We start from the raw sequence: 11739 nt of genomic DNA on the forward strand, positions 1-11739 counted from the left end.
CTGGTACTTCTTCCTCCCAGTCTCTTTCTAAAAATTGCAGTGCTCTGGTGTGAGAGAAACTGGATGTGGGAGGCTGCAAAACCATTAAAAAGTGGCTAAAAATTATTTATGTGCACAACAAACCTAAATGGGTAAATGTAGCAACCAATTTCTGCTTCTTCTGTCAAGCAGAAGGCACGCCTTTCTGTGCAAACCATAGGACCTCTGGTGAGGTCACAGCCTTTGAGTCTAGAACATAAAATTGTGCTCTAGATCTTTACTGTGTTGGCAGTTTACAAAGTCACTGCTCTAAGAAATTGTTTGCTTTTTGTCACTCTTAGCACTCAGGATAAAGGCCATCAGTGACACAACTGGATTATGTGCATAGGAATGAAAGATGCTGAGTTCAGCTTGTAGCACGAATGTAACTGATTTTTTAAAATTTGCTTTTAGGGGACACTTCAGCAGTTTGTAGATGACTTCTTTCATAGTGTGCTCAACTCAAACCATGTGGTGCCACCAGCTGTGAAGTACTTCTTTGACTTTCTTGATGAGCAAGCAGAAAAACACGACATCAAGGATGAAGATACCATTCACATATGGAAAACGAACAGGTACAATATGAGCAGTCATACTTGTATTGCAGAGAAATAAGAGTATAATACCCAGGTATATACTGGCACTCTAACCACAAATCAAAGTAAATGTCATTTATAATTCTCAGAATCATTTTACTTGAGATAATATGTTTGTGTGATGAAAAAGATTCCCTGTATGCCTAGAAGCAGCAAAAAATTAATCCGGGTTACCTATGGGATTGCTAGTGGCAGATTTACTGTGTTTTATTTTTGTCTTTCCTCAGAGAAGAGGAAAGCAAGAGGCAAATGGGACTAGATTTACCTGTCAAATCACAAAATCTAACACATGCTACTTGATAGTTTCTCTAATCACACATGCATCCTTCATTGCTCTTTTGGGGTACTCAAGATTCTTCTCATGTGAGTTTTTCTGAGAAATGTAAAGAGATGGTTTTCAGGCATGGAACCCACTGTTATGAGGAGAGTAAAATGCAAAGCCCATACTCAGTTCCATGTGATTTTCTTGTTGTAGAATATTTATTGTGTAAAAAGGATTATTTATATTTTTCCTTGTTTTGCAGCTTGCCTCTTAGATTCTGGGTAAACATACTGAAAAATCCCCATTTCATCTTTGATGTTCACGTTCATGAAGTAGTGGATGCTTCCTTGTCAGTCATTGCACAGACTTTCATGGATGCTTGCACAAGAACAGAGCACAAATTAAGCAGAGTAAGTAATTTGCATTCTACATCCTGACTGTGCTCATGCCTGACAGACAAAGGGCATCCTCACAGACAATACCCATTCTCTGAGGAGATACAGCCTTGATCGTTTCTTTTTAGTTTTATAATGAAGTTAACATTTCACCACTTAACAGGTTGGTGAACTGTCAGTATTTCTGTGTAGTCTGACAATAGATACAATTGAAAAAGGAGAAAATAGCAACTACTTTTATGAAAAGCATGTTTAAGAACTGATTATGTCAGGTTCACCAATAATTTACTATCACCTTGCATAGATACATTTGTAAAACTCAGCAGTAATGCCATGTGTAAACATCATCTTTTTATTAAATAATCCCACCCATGTTAATAAGTATCCCAATGTTAATAGCTGTAAAACTCAAATGTATGTGAGTATAAAGGCTTGATCTTACATTCTTGACTTTTTATTGCTTCCTAGAAGTGTTCATAAATAACATTTTTCTTTATTCTAAATTTTTCAGGATTCTCCAAGTAATAAATTACTTTATGCGAAAGAAATCTCTAACTATAAGAAAATGGTGGAAGAGTAAGTATCAACTCCTTTCATGGTTATTCAGTTGTTAAGATTTGAAGCCTGTGTAAGAGGAAAATGGAAGGCTGATATAGTCAAAGTCAGCTGTAAAATATTAAGAATTTCACACCCAAATGTTTAAAGATCCCCTTGGTGGTGGCATTGGCAGAGTTGAAATGGAGCTCCATTATGACCCAGTGTATATTCTTGTCTATACAGTTAGATGAATAGATTTATTCAGGAGAAAATATGATGCTGTTTTCTGCAGTCATAGTTGCTACCCACACGATCTAGATAACAAATGCTGCACTTCCGTAACTCAGTAGAGACCAAGTCCTGAATACATTTTCAGAAACATATTTTTTCTATTCTGTCTGACTTTATTCATTTACTAATTGGAAATTCTGTTAATATCATGGAAGATCTGCCACAGAACAAAACTCTTGCCAGTTTTAAGACCTAGAATAATCATTATCTGCAATTATAGATCTTTTTCCTGTGGTACATTTCTGTACAATCAGGTATGATTTGCATCTACTGCAAAAGTGCTAATGTTGGAGGGCAGGATTATTGAGGAAGCATTGGTCTGTTGTGGTAGAATATCTCCTGTGTTAGTAAGGAAACATGTTTGAAATAATGGCAGAATTACCAGACAGACGTAGTTTCTTTTACCTAACTGAAAATCTTCCTAAATCTCTTGCAGTTACTACAAAGGTATTCGTCAGATGGTGCCAGTGAGTGACCAAGACATGAATACCCATCTAGCAGAGATTTCTAGGGTAAGAATATAATCCATTTTCTTGCTGAGAAATTGGAGCCAAGTGTAGCACTGGTTTTTGTTGTCTTATCTATCTCAACAAATGGGGTTTTTTGTGTGTGCAAATATCAGATGAGTTATTTAATAAATATCTGAAATACTCCTAGTCGTGCCTATTAGACCTTTGAAATGTTGATTATTGAATGGAATCAAGAATCCTTAATGTCACTAATCTGTCTGAGTTATGCAGGGAATGAGCACAGCATTTGGATTTTTCACAACCATTGTGGAAAAATTATAGCACTCTTGAACTGTGCTTTCTCTCTACAGCATACAGAGGATTTTTAGCATTGTCATTTATTGTTTATCATACTGATAATGAGTAGAGATTGAATTCACAGTGCTACCACTGGAAAAATTAGATTCCAGAAACTAAATATGAGGTGTGTACATTAAGTGTAGCATATTTTAGAACTGTCTATACAGGGACAATGTTTCTGCTTTATGCTACATGGGAGAAGTTCATCATGTGCTCGCTCAGTGGCAGTTTTTGCATTGTAGGTTATTTGGGAAGAGCCAGTGGGGTGGTTGCTATCTGGGACTGCAATTGGAGATGAGTGGAACAGTCATTTACAAAACCTGCTTCAGTCTTGAAAGAGCCTGTCTGCTCTGCAGCTCAGCTCAACTCGAGTGGGCTCTTGCCTTTGTAGCACTCTATTTAACTTGGAGAACCAGGAGAGGCCCTCACCAGTCCTAAAGATGTTGTTTAGCTTAAGCAGGAAGGCAGTGTACTTACCAGCTGGTTTGCACATTTGCTTAATTTAGTTGAAGAGTTCTAGCGTAAGGAGGATGTTTGGGGAATTTTTTGTGGTTTGTTTATTTCAGTACCCTTAGGACCTAACATTTTGCAGATCAACATCCTCATGAGAGCATTTCTATTTTCAGTCATTCACTACAAAACTCATCTGCAGTGACATTTCATTTTACAGTTCACTTTATTTATTACATAAATTGAGATGCATATAAAATTAGAACATTTGGTGATTAAAAGTAAATTCAATATAATATTTTAACATTGGCAGGATCTGTTCTTCCTTTCTATTTTCATTATAAATTATGATAAGAATTAATATGGAAGGAGTGATTGAACACTGCAAATTTTGACCAGCTCTAGAAGTGACTTTTATAGAGCAAGGAAAGATGGATGTTTCTCTTCTGCTTTATCCCTTGGGTAATCATTTATGCCAGTAGCAATATTTTGCAATTCTTCATTTTCTTAACTAACTTAAAAGACTAAAGGCGTAACTAGAGACTTGAATCCTACACATTTGAATGAAGAACATCTGTTCAGACAGGTAGAGCACATTCACTAAATAAGTCATATGCGTGGGGGCAGGGGGAAGATGAGGTAATGGAAGGGTTATTTCCTGCTTCATTTGAAGGCCTTTCTCTCTCTCTCTCTCTCTCTCTCTCTCTCTCTCTCTCTCTCTCTCTCTCTCTCTCTCTCTCTCTCTCTCTCTTCTCACCACACCCCCCCCCCCCCCCCCACCTTTCTATCTTCATGATTCAGGTGGCTTTTTCCAAATGTATGTGTGCTCATTATATTGATGAATTACCCCTTTGCTGTAGTGGGGTGCAAATAATTTCCAGGCTGTAAAAAGAGCTGGAGAAAGGATTTCAAACACCATGATGACTGTGTCAGACCCAATGCTTAAGATCTCAACAATATGTAGATTGTACTGAGTAAATACTTCAGCTTTTCACACCCATGCTGTTAACAGATGTTTGAGCTGTAGCCTGTGGTTTGATGTTCAGAGGTCAAAATATCTTCCACCTCCAATGTTAAGAGTTGTGGGCAGGCTGGAAGAATACCAGAGGGAAAGTCTTGGAGTAAAAAACACCAAACAAAAGTTTTATCACTCCTTTTCTCTGCCCTAAGTGTCATTTAACAAAATTAAACACAGAGCTTGCTTTTGGAAATCTTGTCAATTGTACCCAACAGTTGTGCACGTGCATAACTTTCAGCTGTGTGTGATCCTATATTGACATGTTTGCTGCCTGCTTATGTTAACAGGCACATACTGATTCCTTAAACACGCTTGTGGCTCTACACCAACTCTACCAGTACACTAACAAATACTATGATGAGGTAAGTTTTGGCTTTTGTTTTCATGCTTTAATATCAATGGTAAAACATTATGAAGGCTTACATTAGTTTAAAGGAGTGACTTTTGGATTTCACTGACTAATCAAGTAAAAGCAGTGCTGAACAAAAACCTTGCAGTTATATACCCTGCTTGGCAATGATGCTGGTCAAGAGAATGTCCTTATAAACGAACAATTTCATTATGGCTATCTGGTTTTGGTAGCGATAGTTTAACAAGCTCTGAAAGAGAAATAGACTTTAAAACCATTTCTCTTCAGTTCTACCATCCTAATAAGTATATAAGGATGCCACCAAGCAAAAAGTCATGTTATATCAAGTTTCAAGACAGTGTGCTTTTTATTAGGAACAATCCATTAAACTTGTTTTGTTTGTAGGAATTGGAGCCATGTCCTTTTTATTAGTTCAAATTAAAAGCTCTTTAAACTTCCGTGCATGATACCATCCCTGTTTTGCCATGCCAAGTGAAGTGCCTGCCTAAGGTAAACCAAAGTAGAATGACTGTTGAATGTAGCCTGACTCAAAAGCAGGCTCACAGCTTCAGTTTCAAAAGTTTTTTAGGTTTTTCACACCCTGTGGAAAGGGGGACAAAGAATATCCCAGAATAGTTGGGCTGTGGCTATGGCTCTCCAAACTTAATCTGAAAACAAAAAGAGAGAAGGAAACTTTTATTCAAAGGTTTCCATGGAAATGAATGCCTCCAGAGAACTCTCAGAATTAAAGCAAGTAAGAACAGATGCCGAATCAAAAAGGAGCACAGCACATGTGAGCTCTACTCGGTTAGTCTTGCACCTCTCAGCACAGTTGATGTTTTCACTTACATTTAGCACTAAAGACAGTGAGTCACATCCTTCACTGCAGCTGCTTTATACAGGAGCAGCCAGCCTGTTGCAGCTTTTAAACAGATGCAAGCAGGGAAAATCAAATCACCCTGAGAAGTCTTGCAGTGATGGCCAGTGGAAGAAGCAGACAGAGGAATGTAGGCCAACCCTGTGGCATTCCCTCACCCCTCATTCCCAGTGCTAAGCTGGCTTTCAGCACCTTCCCAAATGTGTCCATCGTTTGACCTCTTACACAAACACCCGGGGACCCTGAATGACAGATGAGCTGAAAATCCCTGATTCATCCACACCTCAGGCAGAGTCACCAGCCTGTGGGACTTCATCAGTGGCTCTTCCCTTCCATTTACATCACTGTGTAACAATGAGGTGCATCTGATGAAAAGGCTGCTAATTCAGAATTGTGGAGATATTCTGTCAAGAACCATCCAGTAAAATTAATCAAGCCTATTTATTTTCCATGAAAATGTTTTAATTTGCATAAATTGGAACATTTTGCAGCTGCCCTTGTCTTTATTACTGACACAGTGGTTCCCAGCATGTGCTGTACCTTCTGCATCTCTGCAGGGCTTGACAATGACTGAATGGGTACATTCTAATTGTCCACATTTATATGAAGGATATATTCACCAGTAGAGATAATCATGAATTATTTAGTCTAGATTTGAGGAGTTACAGCTAGATATAATTGTTTAAATTAAGGAAACAATATAAAATTAAATTAGGCACAGTTTAAATACTGCAATAAGTGTTTATTAAGTCTGTCTAGTAAAAATATGTTCACATTTAAAAACAAATTCATTAAAATAATTATTTCTAAACAAATTTGCTCCAGTTTTGGAATACAAACACTATACCAGCCCTTCAAAGTGAAATTATTGGCTAGATTGATTCTGACTGCATTAATCTCCATTATCAGTGATGTTCAAGAAGTAATAAAAACGACAGGTAGTGACAGGCAAATGCCATTTTTCCAGTCCTTGTACTTGCAAGTTTCTATAGTATTTAAACAGTGCTAAAGGTTTCTGCTTGATTACACTGTCAGACTTATATTAATAAAACCAATTCTAGAAAAGGAATGGTTTTGTCATGTAACACATTTTTCTAATGGAGAAATCTAATAGCTGGTGGGAAAGTTTTCCTAAAGGATGGTGAAAATGAAAATCTTTCAAAACCTTTTGAATTTGATCTGGGAAGCCCTAAAAAACTCTATTTGAAGAGAAGCCTTCTCATAACAGCTGACCTTTACTGGCTCTAGTTTTCAAATCCCTTGTGTCTTAAGAATCATATCCTCTTATATATATTCTGTACAGCAGAAGCTGCAGGATGCTGGGGGCTCCTCTGAGGAGCTCTTTGCTTTCCTGAACTATGTTGTGCTGGGCCAGAGTCTTGGCACTTCTTGCCAAGAGCCAAAAGGGAGCTGCTGGCTTTATTCCTCATATTGCGTACAGACACAGGAGACCTTGCGCTGTCCTACCATATGCCTCTGCATGGACCACCCAGGAGCTTCTCATAACTAAAGCTCTTGGGGATGGGATATAATTACTGATGGTAAATGACCCTTAAGCTTTGTAGGGTGCACTGTAAGTAAAAGCACTGTTTCTTAAATAGCTCTAAGGAAATTCTTCCCCTGCCTGCTCCATCTTGGAATGTAATATTTTACAAGATAAAGTACTACCTATTCATTTGCTTGTATCACAACATAATGGGAAACATTACAGCAACTTAGATAAAGTAACAGAGACAATCATTTTTACTGTCTTTGTGAAAAATTAGAACATGGGGCCTAATATATGGACTTTGGTACAGAGTGAAACAAAAGACTCTTAAAAACCAAAGTAGTATCAAACACTTGGTCTCAGAACTATGTCATACATTTTAAGCTAAATTATTCTAAACTTTCTGTGTTTATATCTTCCAGATTATAAATGCACTTGAAGAGGATCCAGCTGCACAAAAAATGCAGCTTGCCTTCCGTTTACAGCAAATAGCAGCTGCGCTAGAGAATAAAGTGACTGACCTTTGACTCAAAAGCCGCAATAAAGAAATCTGATCTGAAGATGTTCAAATTCATTCTTCCTGTTAAGGAAATAGTGTTCTATTTTTTAATGTATAATTACAACTTTAAATGAAAAATTTCATGGTTTTTTGATAGCAGAGGTGTAATGTAAAGAATTTTTACTGTAAATTATGCTTCTAATTAAAAGCTGTGTTGTGTGTAAATGAATCTTCTGTGGGAAAGAGAGTCCTTTGGTTGGGAGCAGGGTGGGGGGTGGAAGAAGAAAAACCTATAGTTCTTTTGATTTAGTAGAATCTGAGACATCAGCATTTAGGATTCGTTATGCAAGTAAATTCAATACTATAGCATCCTTTCTACCTTAAGCAATATTTGTACTAGGAAAACAATAACATACTCAGAGACACATGCAATATCCCCTTTTATTTTGATAACTGGAAATTGACTTCCATAGAGCTCTAAAGCTTGGTCTGTGCTTATAATGAACATAGTGAATAAAGCATCCAATTTCTCTGCAAGATGTAAAAATGGGATTTGCTACCACATATGGTTCTAAATTTAATTCTTTATCTCAATGGTGATGCACAGTATTGCACCCACCACAGTTGGCTGTGAGAGAAATAAGAGTAATGTGTAGAAGAGTTCTACTGATGAAGTCTTGTTCAGTTCAGAAATCACTGCAAAGAAGGAATTAGTCCTTAAAACTTTAAAACTCTTTGTTATTATTGTGAGTTTTATGATATATGCTAATGTGCCTTACTTGTACTAATTCTGTGAATCTGATGAATGGTTTTGTAAAAAGAAGCAGATCAGAAAAATAAGTATTTATGTGCTATTGAATGACTTTTGTGTGAAAAACATGACCAGCAGAATGCTTGTAATTAGCTGCTTGCCGAGAGTGTGCTGTTTAACATGATTTGGTTATGTATAATATCCTATTTTAGAATGGTTCTGATGATTTTTTATTTGAATCTTGGAACTGTCCTAGAAATACCATCACTTGTTTTTATTGTATCTGTGATGTAAAATACTAGTATGATATTGGAAAAATCATATACCCATCTATTGAAAACCACTCGGTCAGTTTTGAGCCTTGGAATGCTGCATTTGATTGAATACACACTATAATCCATAGCAAAGAAAATTGAAATAACTTGTCAGAAAGTGTGTGTTTACAATATAGGTAAGCTCCGTACAAATCAAAAAGTTAGGTACGTCTTCTTAAATTGCTGTATTGCACATCAGAGAACTTTACTTCTCTTTGTCTTGCAAGTTTTTGGCAGTAAAGTAGCATTTTAATGAAGTGCTGCCATCTGTACTCCTTCGTTCATTGTCCTGCCAAGCACCGGGACTCTGCTGACTCTCAGCAAGCTAATGCAGTGTCTGCCACCCGCTCTCCCTGCCTGGTAGGTTGTCACACACTGACTTTTACTGTCTGTTGATATTTTTTTTTTCTCCCATTTTGAAATTTTCCTGGTATTTGTCAGTGGGCCTTTCCTTCAGTTTCTGAAAATCAAAAGCCTCACCAGAACTGGTTTCCTGCCCAGTAGGCTGTGAGTGGTTTTTTTTTGTTTTTTGTACTCGACTTCTTGCATTTGTCTATAATCATTCCTGAACCTGCCTGGGCTGTAAGTTATTTTATACTGTTTAGGACTGAGCTATATGACTTCTACAGGAAGGTGCTTTGCCAGTTATTCTTTCATCAACAAAGGCATCCTAATTTCATGGCTAATCTGTTTCTTTTTCATTATTTGTAAATCCTGTTAATTGTAAATCAAATACAATGTTGTTTTTTTCCACCAAGTGTCAGTGGATCTTTCCTGAAACTGGGGGGATGGGTGTTGAGAGGATTTGTAATGCTCCCTCAGGGAGTGATGGAGCAGCAGCGTCCATCAGTCTGTGGTTGGGAATGGAGGAGTGCGGCACATCCTGCAGATGGAATGCCTGACATCATGCCCTTTTTATTGGCATTTGCTCTGAAAAATAACAGTACTCTGGAGAAGCAAGGATGTAGTGCAAAATACCAGAGTGAGGTCTTGCCTGATGTATCTTGGGACTTGAAAACCAATTAAAATACAGGCTCAGCAGCATCTCTCCAGAGAGACCAGAAAGCCCTGCTTGAGCAAGTAGGGCTTTCAGAGGGAACATTATATGTTCCCCATCAGCAGTGACTTGACACAGAGCAGTTGCAGGCTGCAGCTGTGGGATGCAGCAGTGCTCTATCTGGATCCTGCCTGTGAGGCCACATGAGACACATGTGTCTGCTGGCATGTGCGAGTTCATGATGGATCCATTAGTCATTCTTGGTACCCTTTTCTCACATCCTGGGAAATTTGCAGGCTATTGGTGCTGCAGTGCTGCCTGCCACGAACACAGAGGCAGATAACTGTGAGCAGCTGCACAGCTACAAAGAAACCTAATGCCAGTTCTCCAATTTCTTCAAGTCCCCTATCCTGAAAGCACAAAGTTGAAATTTAAATTGAAGAACTGAGCTTGTTTATTTTATTATTTCCCCTTTCGGCTAAGGTCCTCCATTGCTTGTTTTTCCACTCTGGTGCTCTTTTGTCCAGGCCTAGTTTTTGGTTCCAGTTTTCATTACATTTTAACAATCTGATTCTTCAAACCTTCATTCCCCTAATTTGTTTTCTGCTGCTCCTGACATCTGGTTCATCTACTAGATAAAAGGAAAAAGCACACTGGGGGTCTTGCTCCTTTTCACCCCTTCTGCAGCTCCTCTAAGGGGTACTTCTTAAAGCATAAGAACCTTCTTTCTCCCAAACAGGAATCACTTCACTCCATAGCAGCAGCTGTGAGCAAAGTCACTTTGCGTGGACAACTCTGAGACCTAGATCAGAGGCTGATACAGGCATTTGACCACTGCCAGCAGGTCTGAATCTCATTACTGACAGCAGTCTCTCCGAGGTTTTGCTTGCCTCCTCACCAAGCCAAATAGAGATGTCTTATGATGGGACAAGGTCCCTGCACCTGCTTGTTTGTTACGTAGTAACTCACCCAACTGAACAGGAATGGGTTTTTTTTGTCTCTGACCAGGAATTCACTCTCTATTCCTTAGTGCCAGGTTTCCCTCTGACCCCTTACTTGATCTTTCTGCTGCTCTCACAAAGCTATCTCACCTCAGCTATCTCACATATGTGAGGCATTCATAATGTCTCCTGAAGATGACTTCTCTGTTACACCCTACTTGACCCTCTCCCTTCTGCACCCTGCTGTGTTGGACACATTTCTTAGCCTGCTGAGTCTGAGCTGTATTTACATGCACTCTAAAGTTGGCCTTTCTGGCAACCTTTTGAAAATAAGCAGAGCCATTGCTATAAACAAAACCATATAAGGAATTCAGAAATTCCAACTGGAATTCACAAAATCACAAACTGTCATAACATGGGAAGATTTTTAGTAGCTGCATAATGACTTAAAATGGCTCTGAGCTTGAAATTCAGCTGTCCTGGACTTACCAGCACTGATGAGTTTTTGTGACCAGTACTTTATCATTCCAGATTCTCCAGCCCTTTCAGTAGATATGTACCTACATGGCCTAAAAAAACCCAATCTCTGAATCTGATAGGAAAACCCCTCATTTACATGCTTCATAGAGTTCCAATACCTCTATTTAGCCTGATAATGGTTCTAGTCAGGGTTCTAGTCAGGGTTCCCATATGCACTTAAGTATGTGGTGTAACAGTTCTCTGAGGAGTTCTTTTCTAAAGAATTTGATCTTGAGCAAAGATTGCTTAAGACTTTTCCCAAGTCTGATGTCTTTTCTTAGAAAAAACTTATAGGGGAAATTGTTTCAGGTTTTTTTTCCTTTTTATCTCTGTCTAGAGATACCATTCAGAGCAGTGAGACAGTCATCTTCAGAGCTTTAAAGGAGAATGTCTACCTGCCATTTTTCTACCAACCATTGACTTGAGTCCTGTGTTATTCTACCTTACACTCAGATAAGTTGAAATTTGGCACTTTGAGTCAATAGAGTTGATGCACTGGAAATGTAAGCACCGTTGCCCTTGTGACTTGCTTTTATCCCTCATTCCAAGCTCAGTACAGTCAAACTCTGTGCCTGAAGCATTCCATGTTCTCCATCACACAAAGTTCTTCTCTTGGTTGTCTGTTTT

General features: G+C 38.4%; 1 protein-coding gene across 3 annotated transcripts in view; it reads left to right on the forward strand.

Moving 5' to 3' along the window:
• The window catches only part of LOC131572816 (plexin-B2-like), a 255163-nt gene extending 245755 nt beyond the window's left edge, over positions 1–9408 (forward strand). For all 3 annotated transcript variants that reach the window (XM_058826193.1, XM_058826194.1, XM_058826195.1), the window contains 6 exons: positions 433–593; positions 1139–1286; positions 1783–1847; positions 2536–2611; positions 4664–4738; positions 7514–9408. In XM_058826193.1, the coding sequence (XP_058682176.1) occupies positions 433–593; positions 1139–1286; positions 1783–1847; positions 2536–2611; positions 4664–4738; positions 7514–7618 (630 nt within the window). In that variant the 3' untranslated portion in view covers positions 7619–9408. The remainder of the gene's footprint in view (positions 1–432; positions 594–1138; positions 1287–1782; positions 1848–2535; positions 2612–4663; positions 4739–7513) is intronic.
• Positions 9409–11739: the final 2331 nt, after the last annotated feature.

The sequence above is a fragment of the Poecile atricapillus genome, chromosome Z (genome assembly GCF_030490865.1).
Source record: "Poecile atricapillus isolate bPoeAtr1 chromosome Z, bPoeAtr1.hap1, whole genome shotgun sequence".
NCBI lineage: Eukaryota > Metazoa > Chordata > Aves > Passeriformes > Paridae > Poecile > Poecile atricapillus.